Source organism: Oryx dammah, unplaced genomic scaffold (genome assembly GCF_014754425.2).
Source record: "Oryx dammah isolate SB20612 unplaced genomic scaffold, SCBI_Odam_1.1 HiC_scaffold_19, whole genome shotgun sequence".
Lineage (NCBI taxonomy): Eukaryota > Metazoa > Chordata > Mammalia > Artiodactyla > Bovidae > Oryx > Oryx dammah.
The window spans coordinates 64,084,641-64,104,106 of NW_024070203.1; the positions used below are offsets into that span (position 1 = coordinate 64,084,641).

Consider the following 19,466-nt stretch of genomic DNA (forward strand, 5'->3'; position numbering starts at 1 on the left):
CATGTCCAATTGTATGTGGCTGACATTCTTTTCTCTCTTATTCCAGTTTAGATTTTATGTAGAGATTCAGGAAGATTTTCATCATAGGGGCCATAGGAGAGCCAAAGTGCATACTGATTTCAAAAGAAAGTAGCCAATTTACACGTTACCCAATTGCCTTGTGTCACAGGGTTTTCTAAATTGTGCTATTTTCTGTGAAATTCAGTGTGAACCTGAGGAACATCTATTTCTAAAGGAAGTGCTCATCAAAGGTGCCATATTTCTTTTGCTAAAAATAGTTATCCTTTATCTACATTTCAGGCACAGTATGAACATTGATTTGATAGCTTTTCCAATTCTTCCTGTTTGCCTCAGGCCTGACTAGGTAATACAAAAGTGTAAAGAAGTGTCTTGGTCTCTATTATGTTGATGTTTTCAGAAAACTTTATAGTTTCGTATCTCCATAGAATGCTTTATCAACTGATCGAGATCTTGAAAAATAAGCAGCTAGCTAAACAGCATTAACCTTCATCATATAAGCCAATAAACTGAAACGAAACAAAGCAAGTCAATGGCAGTATTTTTATAGAATACAGAATTTCGGTGTTAGTGTCTATACACTTAATCAGATAATTTTCTAAAGAGTCTGTGTCCTTTTTTAGTAAATACCCTTTGAAATAATGGAAATGAATAGAATTGAGTTGAGAATAGTCATCCATTAAAATGAATAGAATCATTCACTCTGCATTTTAAGAATTCTATTATAAACAGTGAAAAATATTATCACAAAGTTAAATTATTATTTAGATATTAAACATATATTAGATCATTATATTTTATCTAGATAAATATGAACAGGCTAGATTTAAGATATGTTAAAATCTAATATGTATATTTATATTAATCTCTATGAAAATTACAAATGAAATACTGAGTATGTTAAATTATAGATGTCAACTTTCTTACATGTTTATGGCAATATGTGTGTTTGTCTGTATGTATACTTATTATATACATTTATATGTAAATTATGTTTACTAAACCTATGTAGAGCTAACAAAATTAAAGTGTTATGTAATTCTAACAAATATCAATTTATTGGTAGATTCCAAATAAATATGATCTTATATAACTAGAAAAGGCATAGCTAGCAGTTGAGGTAAACCCTTCCTCACAAGAGGAATTCTTTGAAGTAGCTTAAAACTAAAGACATTACAAGCCATGTGTGGGTTTGTCCCAGGCCACAAGAAAAGAGATCTGGGTGAGACTCATCAAGCCTAAAATCTAGGAACTGGACAACAGTACTAAGTCTCTTCAATTACTCTGCATTTATGTACTTCATTTTCTTTCTCTGTAGATTGGCCATATGGCAAAAGGTATATCATTTCTATTTACATCTCAGTCACATACAGCAAGATTGTCTCGATCTCAGTTTCAGATATCCAGAGACAGAATCAAAGTGTTCCAACTGTTGTATCTATCTCTGGTCTGATCTAATGACCAGTAGTGAGTTAAATAAAATCATAGCTGTGATTAGCCCACTTCTGGGAGGGACAGGAGAAAAGGGAAAGTTATGAATTGCAGAAGCACTCTGCATTTCTTAATTTTATTTTTAATATGTTTATTTGTTCATTCTCCTTTTCTATAAAGATTTATATAGTAGATTTTTGGACATTGATATAATTATTAAAATATAAGAATATATCTCCTGTTGTTAGGGATGACAAACACTGTAGCATTAGAAAAAAAAGTATTCAAAGTAATTTCTCTTTTTATCTAAAATATTGTCACTTGGAACAAGTTTAACTAGTAAGGAAAGCTGCTATCAAAATGATTAATGCAATGTCCCGATTAATTATGGAGGAAATACCAAACACAAATATTTCGCTAACTGCTTATTACTCTAAATTGAGCTCTGGTGTTTAGAAGACATATACTGATTTAGGACTTGTTATATAAAGGTATTATAAATATAAAATTTTTTAAATTTGACTTTTAGATATTTAATTCTAAGTTATTTAACACTTGGATATTTAACCCTACCAAAATATCCTTGATGAAAAGCTCTGTCTTGACTACAGAGACTAAAAAGCATCCATGATTGAGGAGTAGGGAGACAGAAATAATCAACTAAAGACAACATGATCAATTATTTGTGATCATCCAGGATTGGCTATAAAGTAATGCTAGAAGTGGATAAATAGATAAAGGCAAGCCATATTGAAGAACTTTGAATTTTTGGTTGTTTTTTGGTTTGGATTTCTTTTGGGCCATTCCTTGCAGCATGTGGAAGAGTTCCCTGATCAGGGATGGAACCCGAACTCTTGGCAGTGAGAGTGAGGAGTCCTAACCACTGGACCACCTGGGAGTTTCCTGCATCTCTATAAAGAAATATAGGTTCTGTTGAGTTGCCTCTGAAACTTGCCTTTCTTACATTTGTTTACTTTATGTGATGACCCCTACAAAATATGTGGAAGTATGATTTTTGGATTAAATGACTTTTCCAAAATAAAAAAACAAAATAACTGTAGCAATTATATATGAATTCCAGTTTGTAATTGAAATAAGTACATAAGTACATTGAATGTTACATAGTGTTTTGTTACATTAAATGGTGAATATCATAACATGAATTTTAAAACAAAAAAGTAAAATTAAAATTTTAAAATTAAAATATTCTGATTATTTTTAATAAAAATTCTTAAAACAACTTAATTCAATTTTTCTCAGGGCCCAAAACTGATGCTCAGTCAGTGAAAATCCCTTGCATCTTAAGCATATGTGTTATCCTTTTGTTTTTATTACTTTGCCTTTCTACTTCAATTTTGTTAATTTTAATTTATCAAAATTTTATTAGAAGCTGCCTCAATTTTCCTTGGGCAAAATGTTTAATAGAACTATAAAAATACCAAAAAACACCAATATACAGCATTTAAAAGAGGAAATAAAGAGTTAAAGAAGATAAGTCATACTTACTAATTAGATATATCATAATTTTTAATGCATTTGCAGACAGCATACTAATTTGAGACAATTTAAAGAAAATTTTATTTAAACATTAACTGTGATTAAAATGATATGGGTTTTTAAAATTCTTGATATAAAAATAATTTTTAAAATTAATTTTCACATTATATATAATTCCTTATACACATAACACTTCTGTTAGTAAATATTGGTAGGAAAATTGTGCATAAATTATTTTACAAGAATTTTCAGAATTATATAATGGAAAATTTTATGATAGTACTATTTTTCTACAAATATTCAAATTATTTATGTTACAAATTATTTATAGTCAGAAAGGAATTTACATGGCAAGTTGGAAAAGGATGCAGAGATATGTAAAATATACAATTAAGTGGGTTGATCACTGGCAAAATTATTAATTAATTCAGTAATATTTAGAAAACATTTTATAATATGTTTAGAGCATTTTGAAATATTTAGATTTTTTTTTTTTTTTTTTGGTTGGCTGCACTGTGGCTTGCCAGATCCTAATTCCCCACCCAGGGATCAAACCCATGTCATCTACACTGAGAGTATGGAATAATAACCAGTGGACCTCCAGGGAAGTCTCTAGAGAATATTTTGATGATTGATTTGAGTGTAACAAATTCTGAATAAAAATCAGTTTCTAAATTTGTATAACTCTAGATCTATAAATATTTGATATAGATATTTGTGGGGCTTCCCTGGTGACTCATTCAGTAAAGAATCCACCTGCAATACAGGAGACCATGGTTTGATCCCTGGATCGAGAAAATCCCCTGGAGGAGGAAATGGCTACCCACTCCAATATTTTTGCCTGGGAAATCTCATTGACAGAGGAGCCTGGTGGGCTATGGTCTATGGATTCCAAGAGTCAGACAGGACTTAGCAACTAAACCACCACCACCAGATATTTGTGAATTTGATAAAAATTTTACTATTTAAATGTGTTAATGATGTATGGAAAAACTTTAGATTTTAGTTCTATTGCATCTGGTTAATATATAAATCAGTATTTATTATGACTTCAGAAAAGATTACAGATGTTAGGAAAAAGTCTTACAAGTTAAAAAAAATGTATGTAATCCATCATGTTTCTCATTCCTTACTAATATAAAGGTTGCTGAAATAACCCAAATGTACTTTTCAAAGAACAAATAATGATTTAACTTTATTAAATTATGGAAAGGATATCACTGCATTTTAAGAAACTGATAGACATGTTAAACCTTTTTAAGTAGTCAAATAATTTTATACTAAGTCATTAGTCACCATCCCTTTAGTTGGTCCAACATTTTCAAGACACTTTCCTAAGCTCTTGATGTATGATGGTGAATAGCATAGAACCTTTGACTGAGAGAAGCTGTTTTGGTGTGTGGGTCAAATGGTATAGATTGTTTTATAGGATAGGTTGATAACACTGATAAAAATGGAAGGAGCTATGGAAGCACATGAGACAGTTTTCCTGATCTGTTTACTACAAGGAGAGCTTTCTAGAAACTTTATCTGAGCTAAATCTTTTAGGGTAAGATCTAAGAAAAAATTAGTTGGGGAATACATTCCATGTGGGAGGGACAGTGTCAAAATATGCATGCATTATGGGACCTGCAAAAGTTCAATATTATACAAGCACAATCTGAGTAAAAGTAAGTGGTCAATGGTGATGCTAGAGAGATGGCTAGTGATCAGATTATGGAGGCTTTTATCAGCCAAGTTAGCATGGTATAGCTTTATCTTATGAGGGATAAGCCAGTAAAGATTTTAAAAAGGATAATGTTAAAGTCGAACTTTCATGTTAAACAATCACTCTAACTTCCAAGTGAAAAATAAATTTAATGTGGTCAAAATTAGAGAAGTGGAGACGGGAAGTGATTATTATAATTGGCTATAATAATAATTTTGAAAGTTTGGTCCTTGATCTGCAGCAGCAATATTACCTAGGAACTTGGAAATGTGGATTTGGGAATCTCCCCCAGATTTACTTAGAATTCCTGAGGGAGGCTCAGCTAGCTTTATTTGGAAAAGTCCTTCTAGTGATTAAGATATCTGCTAAAGTTGGAGAATCATTGAGAAACAATGTCAAGGACTGAAATAAGTTGTATATGTGGAGAAAAGGGAAGGGGATGGTTTCAGAAAGATTTAGGAAGTAAAATGGTAGATTAAGAGGGGAGATTTATGGGTGAAGGGTGGCCATTAACTGAGATTCAGCTAAAGTATTATTGCTGGGTTGATTGAGGTGATGGGTTTTGGAGAGCTGGTCATACAAAAGAACAAAATTGCCAAGTCTATATGATCAGGTGTATAAATCATACAAGGAAGTAAAAAATCTGGAGTACCATATTTCACAACTTCAGGGAGTATGTGAATGGCATGCTCTGGAGCATAATTTGAAGGATTTGGTGTCTCAGTCGTATAGAATCGACATGCCAATGCAGGTTTAATCCCTGGGTCAGGAAGATCCCCTGGAGAAGGAAATGGTAACTGACTCCAGTATTCTTCTGGGGAATTCTATGGACATAGGAATCTGGTGGGCTGCAGTCCATAGGGTCAGTCACAAAGAGTCAGGCATGATTAAGCAACTTAGCACATATTGAATACAGCATGAAAAGTGCTCCCTGGAGTAGAGCAGTGTAGTAGCACTGGACAAAATCAGGCTTTAAGAGGGTAGGAAATTTCCTGGATGCAGAGATGGCTGTAATGGAAGACTTTATATGAGAAAACTGGAAGGATAAAGGTTGTTATGAGAATGACTATTGGAACTGAATGTTCTGGTTGTAGCATAATTCTTGCTGATAACAAGAATATGAAGATGGTGGAATATAGCTGGTCTCAATGTGAAAAGCCTTAAGGCAACAATTGAACATTTTCAGACTCCAAATAGTGGGGAAGGCTGAAGTGCCAGACTCTTATAATCCTTATCTCCTCCTCTGTCTCTAACCCCTTAATAAATTCTGGTAATTGTCTCCCTGTAATATATTTTAAGTAAACAATCTCCTTTCTACGTCTGTTGCCACAAGTTGGTCAAACTTTATCCACTCAAATCTAAAATGGCAACACAAGCTTCATAATTAGAATTACTGTTCATCATTCTTCTGTTTTGTGGTTTCCTCATACAGTGGCTAGTTATAGTTTTTCAAAAATATTTTCTACAGAAATTTTAGTTGCTCTGAAAGCTTTAGAAATTTTATGTTTTTATTTGAGAGATTGAAAAACACTATAGCCTGCTATTTGAGATTCTTCAGAAACTGATTATATCTCTGTTCTAATAATTACTGCTGGAATTTATTTAAAGTTTATGTCCCATGCCCATATGGAGTGAATATATTCTATTTTATTTAATCCTTATATCTCAAGATAGATAATATCATCTTTACTTTTATATAGGGAATTAAGTTTCAAAGAGAAGACATAACTTATTCAAGTTAGATCAGATTCAAAGTTAAAGCCAAGTATACATGCCTCTGGGGTCTATTTTATTTTTCACCTGTATCTCTTTGTTTACCACTTTTCTCCCAAATCCCCAGTTCACTGTGTAAATTATCTATGTTAACTAACCAAAAGTCCTCTTTTTTCCTCAACTATTAATATCATGGTATATGTTTTAACCACTATGTATTTTCTCATAATATTCTTATCTTTTCTACTATTATATCAGTTGTTTTCAAACTTCAGTGTTCATTAAAATCTCTTGGAGGATTTGTTAAATCACAAATAACTGGTTGCTAAGGTTCCAGAGTTGCTATTTCTGACAAGTTCCTAGGTGATGCTGAGTTTACTGGTCTGGGACCCCACCTTGAAAAACTTTGTTCTATATATTTATACAAATTGAATATCTCTTAAAAGATCCCCTGGAGGAGGGAATAGCAACCCACTCCAGTATTCTTAACCTGGAGAATCCCGTGGACGGAGGAGCCTAGCGAGTCCATGGAGTTGCAAAGAGTCAGACACGACTGAGTGACTAACACTAAAAGCTTAGTGCAAATAACGTCTTCTATTGTATTTTTCTGTTACCAATACAATCTTCAGTAAACACCTTCATGTCTAATCTCATATTGCACTTACTGTCTTCTGTATTCATTTGCCTCTTATGTTGATATTTATCTTTATTTCTGCATGTCTTTGTCCATTTTCATGTATACATCTTTATTTGACACTTTGTCTATCTTATGTTTATATATAACTTATCGACCTTTTGGTATCTTATAAATTTTCTTCAAATTACAATGGCAAAAAGTTTGACTTCTATGTATACATTGTATTCAAGCATTTGATGCTGAATGTACACAGAGATCTAAGTTACTTTTTATCTTCGGTTTTTTTTTCCCCATTTTTACTTTAAATCAGATTTCAGTTTTCTTCCAACCTCTACCATTCAGAATTTCTTTTGAAAGCATTTTATCATCCATATTTTTTTTTCTTTTTTGTGTCTGTTGCTGCATTTGAAGTTACATTGGAACATTTGTTTTTTGCCTGCAATTTGCTTTAGGTGGGAAGTGTTGTGCAGTTCCACTGCAAAAAAGGACATCTTCTTCAAGGGTCTACAACACGGACTTGCCTTCCTGACCTCACTTGGAGTGGAATCCAGCCTGAGTGCATACGTAAGTATAAGAAATTATCCTTATAAAAGCTAAGACTTTATATGCATTATTTTCTAAGTGTGAAAATAAATTTATGTCCATGTAAATGGTGATTCACATTATTTCTAGGTTATTATAAAACATAATTCACATATGTAGTATTATTACTATAGCATAACCCCATGCCCGGTGAGAAGCATTATTTTTCAAGAAGTCAGAAGGCACAGGGAACAGTTTTGTTCTTTTTGAAAAGCTCTTGTAACTGTGTTCAGTTTGGTCACATGGTAATTTTAGATAATGATGATTTTTTGGTTCATAGAAATGACCTATGACTCTGAAGTACTGTGAGATATAGGAGGCTCCAACACAGTAGTGACTCAGTCTTTTTTCACTTTTTTGTTAAACTCTGAGAACCTGAGTAAAGCTAGAAACATCCATGAAAAGAAATATGCATGTATACCTTAACCAAATCATTGAATATTGCTTAGAATTTCCTTAAGCTTCTAAATGTGCACTGACCATAAGTTGGAAGAACTGCAAACCATCTTTTTTAAATTATAGTTAGAAATAAATTTTAGCTGGTGAGTTATCCTTTTCTCCCCCCACCTTACTTCCTCATTTCAATCTCTTCCTCCATCTTTTTTGGGTGGAGAGAAAAATAAAGAGTAAACAGGAAAAGAAATACTCATCAGAAAGACATCTAGCTTTTAAGATTTCCTGAAGTCCAAATAAGTCCTGCGAATTTACTCTATCCCTGTCAGAATCACCCAAATAATAATGGGGGCTCATGTGGATGCACAGTTGACTGCAAAGTAGTAGAACACTGCACTGAGAAGTCATGTCACATGCCTGGCTGGCTTATACTTAAATACAGCAAAATTCCCTAAAAGAGAATTCCTTAGAGTGGGTGCTTACTTTAGAACAGCTGTGTGGGATGTGACTAGACCTTTCATAGTAAACCAAGATTCTTTGGAGACCTGCACTTGGTATATAATGATTTAAATAAAATTAAGTAGCTTCTGTTACTGCAAAGCATATCAGGATTTCCAATATGTGCATAATTAGGGTTAAGGATATAGCAGAAACAGACTATTTGTGTTTATTTCCCCAATGAGACTGAACTTTTATTAACTAAGTTATATTAAATATAAGCCATATAATATTATTTTTAAATGTGTTAAAATATTAGATATTATTTACAGTTTAGTTGTTTCTCCACTAAGAAAAAAAATGCAAAAATTATTTTTCAAACAAATTTGTCCACAGAACATTCTTTCTCAGACAGGGTCTGTATTCATGAACACGTGATTAGATATGTCTTGTTTAGCAGGAGAATTCTTCATAGCATCTCTTACTGACTAAGAAGGGAGTGGTTATCCTAAGATACAAAACAAGTAAACTGAGGGGCAGGGTCAAGTAGTGTCATAAGTGAAATAGTGGAGTTAAGACTGAGATTTAGTAATGGGTAAAACCATGGAGGAAAGGAGACAAAAAAATCAAATGAATGAAAAATTATTGCTAGCATATGGACCTAAAATATGGCCAGAAAATGCCATGTGCAAAAAATTATTAAGTTGTACTTTCTACATTAGGAATATTAATAGCAAAGCAACATATTGAATTGTGATTGAATTTAACTTTAGAAAACATGCCTTTTAATTTAAATAAATATAATAAATGAAAAATTACAAATTAATGTTTCCTAAACTGGTACAGAAAATCTGAGTTTGACAAACTTTAAGAGTTATCTTACTGCAGGAGTTAATAGATTCTTTAAAATGCTAATATATACTGACTCTCCAGAATACATCTTTTATTTTTTCTCTATTTTTTAACATCCACCAGTGTTCCAGAGATGATTGTTTAGAAAATACTAGTCTGTGAAAACATTGATAAGCTTTCCTTGATGCACTGGAATATCTAAAGGTATACTTATATAAAGGCATTGTTGTTGTTTAGTCACGAAGTCATGTCTAACTCTTTTGCAACCCCATAAAAGAGCCAGGCTCCTCTGTCCTTGGGATTTCCCAGGCAAGAATACCGGAATGGGTGGCCATCCAGGGACTGAACCTGCATCTCCTGCATTAGGCTCATTCTTTACTTCTGAGTTACCAAGGAAGCCCGTATAAAGGCATTAACATAGCTATAAAAATATATAATGATTCCAATCTCAAAATTTTTTAACATGTCAATAAAAGTGAACACTTTTTTCCTTTCTTTAACATAGCCCACAGCTGTAAACAGCCAGAAACTCCTGCTCATGCAAATGTAGTAGGAATGGACCTTCCATCCCATGGGTATACATTAGTTTATACCTGCCAGCCTGGCTTCTTCTTAGCTGGTGGAACAGAACATAGAGTGTGTAGATCTGATAACACCTGGACTGGAAAAGTTCCTGTTTGTGAAGGTAAGTTTTCTCTATAAAAGCTTGCAACAGAAGATTTTGTACTGTCTTGGATTTCCTCAGATATGAGATCAAAAGATTAATTAATTAACTTAGGAACAAAAGTAGAAGTGATGTAGTCATTTCATGCTCTGTTTTTTTCTTCTTACCTTTATTACTTTTCCTAGTTCTCTGCTCACAGTAGGTGTATTAGTTTTCTAGGGCCACCATAAAAATGTACTACAATCTAGATGGCTTGAAAGAATAGAAATTTATTCTCTCACAGTTCTGAGGCCAGAAACCTAAACTCAAGGTGTCAGCAAGGCCCTGTATCCTCGGAGGGCTCTAGGGAAGAATCATTCCTTACCTCTTCCTAGCTTCCTATGGCTTCTGGCTATCCCTGGCTTTCCGTGGCTCCTAAAGGCCTCCTAAATTCTGCTTCTATTTTCACAGGGCATTTTTTCCTGTGTATCTCTGCACGTCCTCCTCACTTAGAAAAGCAGCAGTCATTGGATTTAAGGATTATCTCAGTAATATGTCACCTCAGGATTCCCACCTTTTTACATCTTCAAAAACTCTGTTTCCAAATTAGGTCATGTTCTGAGGTTCCTGGTGAACATTAATTTGGAACATAAAATATTCAACCCACGTCAGTAGTGAAAACTGCTCCCAGCATTCCTGAGTTCATATCCTTCTGGTAGAGTAAGTCTGGTAGAAAGCCTTTCCCAAAATTTGGTTAGGGAGGCAGTATCCAGAAGTCTCATTGTCACAGGTTTTAATATAATAAATCTCCAAATTCCTCTCTCAGTCAGGATTATATGACAGTTTGACCATATCTAGGTGCTGTGTTAACCTGTGTAGCTGCTTTACTTGATCAGAACAATTTCCATCTGGACAAGATATGATGAGTTTAGCAGAGGAAAAACAGTTTCCAGAAGAAGGAATAAAGGAAGATTTTCTAGAATTCTTAATAAAGTCATCAATACATTTTATTTCAGGCCTTTAGTTCTTGACGTCTTCAAGCATTCACAAATGTAAATGACTTTCTCCTTGTGAAATGTTTCATTCTCTTTGCTTCTGTAGGGCACTACAGATTGTTTTCTTTTTAAAGTTTTTTCATGATAGAAATCCCTTTTATGTGAGATCTTATTCTTTTATTTACTTTTCATTGTCTTTCTCTACTCTCCTATCCTTTCATCTGCCCTTTTCCAACTAGAATATAAGCACAAAAAAAAAAAAAAAGGCCAAAACTGTGTCAACGTATTTACAAGTTTAATTTTGATTACTGGAGCAGTGCCTTATATGTGAAAAGTGTTTAATCAGTATTTGTTGAATAAATCAATATTTCATCTCCTCAAATTTCTGGGACACATTCTCCATTTCCTTTTTAAGCTTAATATTTTCTATCTTTTCTAAAGCTCTGTTCTTTGTTTTCTTTTCCTTTCATTCAATGTTCTCTCCCTAGGTGATCTAATTCATTCAAGAAAATGACTTAGTCTCCTCTATGAAGATTATTTACAAATTAATATTTCTAGCTCATATATCTGCTTTTAGTCCCAGACTTATATTTTCAATTCCTTACTTGATATTGCTTCTTGAATTTCTCAAAGATATTTAAATAATACATGCAAATATAAACTCATCAATTTCCCTTCACCATTGTTGTCTCTTGATGTTCCCTAACTTTGTGGTACCATCATCACATAATAAATAGAAATCTAGTAATCACCTTTGACATCTTCCTGTCCCTTTAGGTCCACCAGAATTTTAGTAGCTTTAAACAAAAAAAATCTATCCACTTCTCAGTTTATCATCACTACTACAGCAGTTTAACTCAGCATTATCTCTACTGAGACTACTGAAATGGCCTTTTAAGTTCTCTGTCCAAATCGATACCTACTTGTTTCCAAATTGTTCTCTATCTTGCAGCCAAGGGGATGTTCACCCAAATAACTTCTCTTTAAAGACTTTAAAGATATTACATTGTTCTTAGGTAAAAGATGTACATCTTTACAGGTCCACAAGCACTGCATATCACAGCTGCTTCAACTTTGCAGACATATTCAGCACCTCACATGATTCTGAGCTCCTTTTGGTTTGGCTTTAAACTTTAAGTCTTTACCTTTGAGTCTCGTCAATTTCTTATGACACCATGGGATACCTTAACAATTTTTTTACTCAGTTTTTCTTCCTCTTTCTTTTTTGACCATGCCACAGAGCTCGTGGGATCCTAGTTGCCTGACCAGGGATTGAACCGGGGCCTGACCTATAAAGGAGCTGAGTACTAACCACAGGATCATCAGTGAATTCCCCATAATTTTTAACTCCTAAACATGAAACCTATCCAAATTATTTGCCTTTAAGCAATAGGAACATACCCTTAGCCCTCAGCTTCAATGTTGGAATCAATTATTTCCATGTTGATTTATGCCTTTAAAATAAGAAATAGGATGCAAAAATGCGAAGGTAGCACTAATATTCTCTTTGCCACACTGGATTCTAATGAAGATAATTATTAAAATTGTTAGGTGTACAACAGTAATGTTGAGTGGGAACTGAGATGCTATAGTGAACAGAACATTTTGGAGAAAATTATGATATGTCAGAGAATAAAATTGACAAGACATCACATTGTGTATGTGTGTGTCTGTATATATGTGTTATTAATTATATTAAATTTTGTAAATGTTTTTGTTTCTTTTCATAGCTGGTTCCAAAATATTGGTGAAAGATCCTAGACCTGCACTTGGAACACCCAGCCCAAAGCTAAGTGGTTAGTCCTTTCAAATGCTTTTCTAGTAGTCATGGTTTCTAAAAGTGATCATTAACAAAGTGACAACCATTTATTTAGAAAACTATATTTCAACATGGAAATATGATGCATTTTACAGTTTGGAATTTGAAATTTTTAAATGTATATTATAAGATGTTGAACTTCAAGCAGTGTAATACTGTGACATGTTAATACCCAAAAATATTTTGTATAGTTCTCTCTATGAAATTTCCCTTCAAGAATATCTGCAGATAGCTATAAAATAATGGCAATGTTTTATTTAAAATACTAAAATCAAAATGAGGCTTATATATAATTTTTAAATGTAATTATTTTAAAGAAGGAACCAGATACACTTGGAGTTGAGAGTAAAAGTTTACCAACTTCTAGAACTTGTTCAGTTTATTTTCAATAATTTGATTTAAAACTAAATTATTTAATCATTAAACATAGGGAACTTGAAGTCCTACAACCATAATGTAATTCCCATTTTATACACTGCCTACCCTAAAACTCTGGAAAAGATACTTTCTACATCTGGGCATCCGTTTCTTTATCTATACAAAAAAATAATAGTAATGATTAGATTAATATGAACAAACTTCATGGAAATGAAGTACAAAGTGCTTAGCTCATGGTAGGGCCTCAGTATATGAGACCTGCTTTTTAACATATTAGTAAATATTATATTTACATGGTAGAAATGAAAAGATACACACAGAATGAAAGCCTCAGCATCTAATCTTTACCTTGAAAATAGATTTGGTCCATTTGTAATTAGCCAGGTACAGTGTTGCTGCTGCTAAGTCACTTCAGTCGTGTCTGACTCTGTGCGACCCCAGAGACGGCAGCCCACCAGGCTCCTCTGTCCCTGGGATTCTCCAGGCAAGAACATTGGAGTGGGTTGCCATTTCCTTCTCCAATGCAGGAAAGTGAAAAGTGAAAGTGAAGTTGCTCAGTCGTGTCCAACTCTTTGAGACCCCATGGACTGCAGCCTACCAGGCTCCTCTGCCCATGGGGTTTTCCAGGCAAGAGTACTGGAGTGGGTTGCCATTTCCTTCTCCAAGGTACAATGTTAGAATGTAATATTTGTTGGTTTCAGAAGTTCTCAGGGTACATATAGTGGAAATGGACTGCCTACCAAAAGAAAAAAATCAGTTTGAAAAACTGATTCTTTTCAACAGTCAGTGAAAACAGACTGAATTTCTTCTGTAAAGTAACCAATGAATATGTCATCATAAGAGAGAAAGCATTTCATGAAATCAGAAAACCACAATGGTCAATCAATGCCCAGAACTCTCCAAGAAAGATGCTTTATCTGGGAGCCAGAAGGGTGCTCAGAATAATAGCTCCAGCACATAGAGTATAACCCTAGACTGTCTGCAGCAAAATATGGCCAGTGTCCACCAATCAGGCTGACAATTTTTTTTTAAAGAATATGAAAGAACTAAACAAAAAACTAATATATATGATATAATATTTTTAAAAACTGTTAGTTGCTCAGTCATGTCCAACTCTCTGCAACCCTATGGAGTGGTATAACATATATACATATAAAGATTTCTCATCAACCAATGAAATAATATATATTTTCTTTAAAATTTCATGGGAAAGCTATGAGAATTGATCATATATCAATAAATAATCAACATAAATTTCAAAGCAAAGTTAGTCTTATCTGACCATGATGCAGTTGAAAGTCAATAAGAAAATGGATAATTTTTTAAAATGTCTCAGTGTTTGGAAATTAAGAACAAAATGAATACTAATGAATAACTTATGAATTGAGGAAGAAATTAAAATGGAAAATATAGCAATAGAGCTTAATTACGCTGAAAAATCTAAATATCAAAACTTGGGGACTAGAAAAGGTAAACATGTGAAGGAAATATAAAGCTTTAAACCTTTATATTAGAAGAAAAGAAAGCCTCAGAATTGATTAATGTCCTATTAAGAATATATAAAAAGTATAATGGAATGACAAAATTAAGCAGAATTCAATATAATATAAATAAATAAACCAAAAAAATCTGAAGATATAATAAAAGAATCTCAAAAGAGCCAAAGGTAGTTCTTTTAAAAAATGTTCAAAGTGAAAAATTTCTGGTAAGATTGATCAAGAAAGGAACAAAAATTAAATAACATTTCAAAAGAAAATGTGATAATTAGATAATATATTGAATAAATTAATATATGTAACAGAAAATACCAGACCACCTTAACCTGCCTCCAGAGAAATCTGTATGCAAATCAAGAAGCGACAGTTAAAATTGGTCATGGAACAATAACAGGTTCAAAATTGTTATAGGAGTACATCAAATATGTATTCTGTCACCATTCTTACTCATCTTATATGCAGAGTACATCATGCAAAATGCTGGACTGGATGAATCTCAAGCTGGAATCAAGATTGCCAGGAGAAATATCAATAACCACAGATTTGCAGATAACACCACCCTAATGGAAGAAACTGGGAAAGGTCAGTTTTCACTCCAATCCCAAAGAAAGGCAGTGCCAAAGAACGCTCAAACTACCGCACAATTGCACTCATCTCACACTCTAGTAAAGTAATGCTCAAAATTCTCCAAGCCAGGCTTCAGCAATATATGAAGTGTGAACTTCCAGATGTTCAAGCTGGTTTTAGAATAGGCAGAGGAACCAGAGATCAAATTGCCAACATCTGCTGGATCATAGAAAAAGCAAGAGAGTTCAAGAAAAACATCTATTTCTCCTTTATTGCCTATGCCAAAGCCTTTGACTGTGTGGATCACAATAAACTGTGGAAAATTCTGAAAGAGATGGGAATACCAGACCACCTAACCTGCCTCTTGAGAAATCTATATGCAGGTCAGGAGGCAACAGTTAGAACTGGAATTGGAACAACAGGCTGGTTCCAAACAGGAAAAGGAGTCATCAAGGTTGTATACTGTCACCCTGCTTATTTAACTTCTACGCAGAGTACATCATGAGAAACACTGGGCTGGAAGAAGCATAAGCTGGAATCAAGATTGCTGGGAGAAATATCAATAACCTCAAATATGCAGATGACACCACCCTTATGGTAGAAAGTGAAGAGGAACTAAAAAGCCTCTTGATGAAAGTGAAAGAGGAGAGTGAAAATGTTGGCTTAAAGCTCAACATTCAGAAAATCAAGATCATGGCATCTGGTCCCATCACTTCATGGGAAATAGATGGGGAAACAGTGGAAACAATGTCAGACTTTATTTTGGGGGGCTCCAAAATCATGGCAGATGATGACTGCAACCGTAAAATTAAAAGACACTTATTCCTTGGAAGGAAAGTTATGACCAACGTAGATAGCATATTCAAAAGCAGAGACATTACTTTGCCGACTAAAGTCCGTCTAGTCAAGGCTATGGTTTTTCCAGTGGTCATGTATGGATGTGAGAGTTCGACTGTGAAGAAAGCTGAGCACTGAAGAATTAATGCTTTTGAACTGTGGTGTTGGAGAAGACTCTTGAGAGTCTCTTGGACTGCAAGGAAATCCAACCTGTCCATTCTGAAGCAGATCAGCCCTGGGATTTCTTTGGAAGGAATGATGCTGAAGCTGAAACTCCAGTACTTTGGCCACCTCATGTGAAGAGTTGACTCATTGGAAAAGACTCTGATGCTGAGAGGGATTGGGGGCAGGAGGAGAAGGGGACGACAGAGGATGAGATGGCTGGATGGCATCACTAACTCAATGGATGTGATTCTGCATGAACTCCGGGAGTTGGTGATGGACAGCGAGGCCTGGCATGCTGCGATTCATGGGGTTGCAAAGAGTCAGACATGACTGAGCGACTGGACTGACTGACTGGATGGAAGAAAGCAAAGAGGAACTAAAGAGCTTCTTGATGAAGGTAAAATGGGAGAATGAAAAAGCTGACTTAAAACTGAACTTTCAAAAAACTAAGATCATGGCATCTAGTCCCATCACGAAATGGCAAATAGACGGGGGAAAAATAAAAACAATGGCAGACTTTATTTTCTTGGGCTCCAAAACCACTGTGAATGGTGAATGAAGCTATGAAATTAAAAGACACTTGCTCCTTGGAAGAAAAGCTATGACAATCCTAGACAACATATTTAAAAGCAGAGACATCACTTTGCTGACAAAGGTCCATATAGTCAAAGCTATGGTTTTGTCAAAGCTACGGATGTGAGAGTTGGATTATAAAGAAGGCTGAGTGCCAAAGACTTGATGCTTTCAAACTGTGGTGTTGGAGAAAACTCTTGAGAGTCCTTTGGACAGCAAGGAGATTAAACCAGTGAATCAGAAAGGAAATCAGTCCTGAATATTCATTGGAAGGACTGATGCTGAAACTGAAGCACCAATACTTTAGCCACCTAATTCGAAGGGTTGACTCATTGGAAAAAATCCTGGGAATGATTGAAGGCAGGAGGAAAGGGGGATGATAAAAGATGAGATGGTTGGATGGCATCACTGAATCAATGGTCGTGAGTGATAGTAGCTCAGTTGTGTCCAACTCTTTGCAACCCCATGGATGTAGACTGGCAGGCTCCTCTGTCCATGGAATTCTCAAGGCAAGAATAGTGGAGTGGCTTGCCATTTCCTTCTCCAGGGTAATGGACATGAGTTTGAGCAAAACTCCAGGAGACAGTGAAGGACAGGGAAGTCCATGGGTTCACAAAATGTCTGGCACAACTGAATGACTAAACAACAGAAATTACATAATTGTCAATTTTTTTAAAGTTAAATACTGACAAGTTACTCAAAACGTGTATCTTAACATAACTAATAGGAGAAAAATGAGTAATACTATAAGAAATAAAGTAGTGGTTAAAGCTATTTCCACAAGAAAAAAATATGCCTCTACGGATAAGCTCCACACAATTTTGAAGGAACAGATCATCTCAGTTTTATAAAAACTATTAAAGAGGCTCATTTTTTGGGTCCAATATAACTCTAATAACTCAAGTAAAGATGTTATAAAAAGGAAAAAATTATAGGCCCATTTGATATAGGATTATACATTAAAAAGTCTGACTTAAAACCTTAGTGAATTAAATACAGTTGAGTCTTGAACAGCAAGTGGATTGAAGGTGCTGGCACTCAGTGCAATCAAAAAACCTATATATAGCTTGTAGTCAACCCTCAGTCTGTGTTTCTTCTTTACCCAAGATTCCTTTGTATTTGGGATTCTACATCCATGAATTCAGCCAATCATAGATCAGTATAGTAGTACTCTAGTTCTTACTGTTGAAAAAAATATGTGCATAAGCGGAGCCTCACAGGTTAAATCCATGTTGTTCAAGAATCAATTGTACAACATTATCATAAAGATGAAACCATTGACAAATTGTTTTAATGATGGATATACATAGATATTTTCATGGTAGGTAACTAATCCTTAAACATAATTTATCACATTAAAAAAGTAACATCACAAATAATAAACACCACAATACTTGTACAGAAACTATTTTATAAGATTGAACATCTGTTTATAATTTTTAAAGAGTTTTAATAAATTAGAAAGAAAAAGAATTTCCTTAACCTGGGTAAAGGTAGCTATAAAACTCTAGAGCAATTTCATCTAAAGTGGGAAACTATTAGAAACATTTCACTTAAAATCATGACACAGTGATTAGACTACCCCAAAGAAACAATAATTTGGCAGTGGTATCAAAGTCAGGAACATGGCAGTGCTATGAGGCCCATGAAACAAAGTTTAAATTCAAAAATGTCTTGGAAAAATAAAGATCATAATCATCGTGTTCTTCCCTTTCACTGTGCTTTACATCAGCTTTAGTTGGATAATGTTTTAGAGTTTACAAGAACTACTGAATAAGTAGTTTAAATCTTTAATTTAAATCACATTTAAATCTCATATTAGACTCAACAATAAAAAGTATTATCATTTCCATTGTACATAGGGATTTAAATGACCAAATGGTGTCTACCTCCCAGCCTATCATGACTCACATTTCTCGGTTGTGTGTAAGAAAGGTGGAGGGTGGTGGTGGCATGCTGGAGCCTAAAGGTAGAGCTTTGCTCTAGCCAGTTCTGTGCATTCTTTCAAACTGCATTCAGTGATGTCATGTTCATAGTTTGAAAACTGCAATTATGGAAATATATACACTATAGAATCAGCAAATACTATTCATACAAATCAATTTTAGATTTGTTTTCTGAAGTGCCTGTGTTAAACATTTACAACCACATCAATAATTTATCCTGATACACTGTAGCTGCTGCCAATATGTACTTTTTTTCACTGCTGTGTTCTCCCATTGGAGTTATCTTTAATCTCTTTTAACCAACCTTCTTAATTCCCCTAAGCACCATGGACAAGATCACCAGATGTAGCAGATTTTTGTTAAATATTCAGAAGTAGCAAAGAGAAATCATAGTACAGGCCAGGGGGAAATAAACAATGAGAAAGATAAGAATAGCGCATTTATTGAGTACCTACTAATTTGCCAGGCACTGCTATTAGAATATCTTTCTCCCTTGCTGTTCTTCTTACCTCTCCAACTGGGAGTCCATTACCTCCAAATTCCAGATCTTTCTAGTGCAGGATAATTTCACTTGTCACTCCCTCCTCCAAAAAATTTTAGGTATATTTTTCAAATTAACTGCTCTTTAAGTTGAACGGTTCTATGAAGACATACAAGAATTTCTAGAACTAGCTCCCCCAAAAGATGTCCTTTTCATTATAGGGGACTGGAATGCAAAAGTAGGAAGTCAAGAAACACCTGGAGTAACAGGCAAATTTGGTGTAGAGTACAGAATGAA

The 19,466-nt window shown here is 34.2% G+C and overlaps 1 protein-coding gene across 3 annotated transcripts in view; it reads left to right on the forward strand.

Moving 5' to 3' along the window:
* LOC120878903 (CUB and sushi domain-containing protein 3-like) overlaps nt 1–19,466 on the forward strand; it is a 1,427,768-nt gene that overhangs the window by 1,391,581 nt on the left and 16,721 nt on the right. For all 3 annotated transcript variants that reach the window (XM_040261811.1, XM_040261812.1, XM_040261813.1), the window contains 3 exons: nt 7,457–7,568; nt 9,775–9,954; nt 12,638–12,703. In XM_040261811.1, coding sequence (XP_040117745.1) covers nt 7,457–7,568; nt 9,775–9,954; nt 12,638–12,703 — 358 coding nt within the window. The remainder of the gene's footprint in view (nt 1–7,456; nt 7,569–9,774; nt 9,955–12,637; nt 12,704–19,466) is intronic.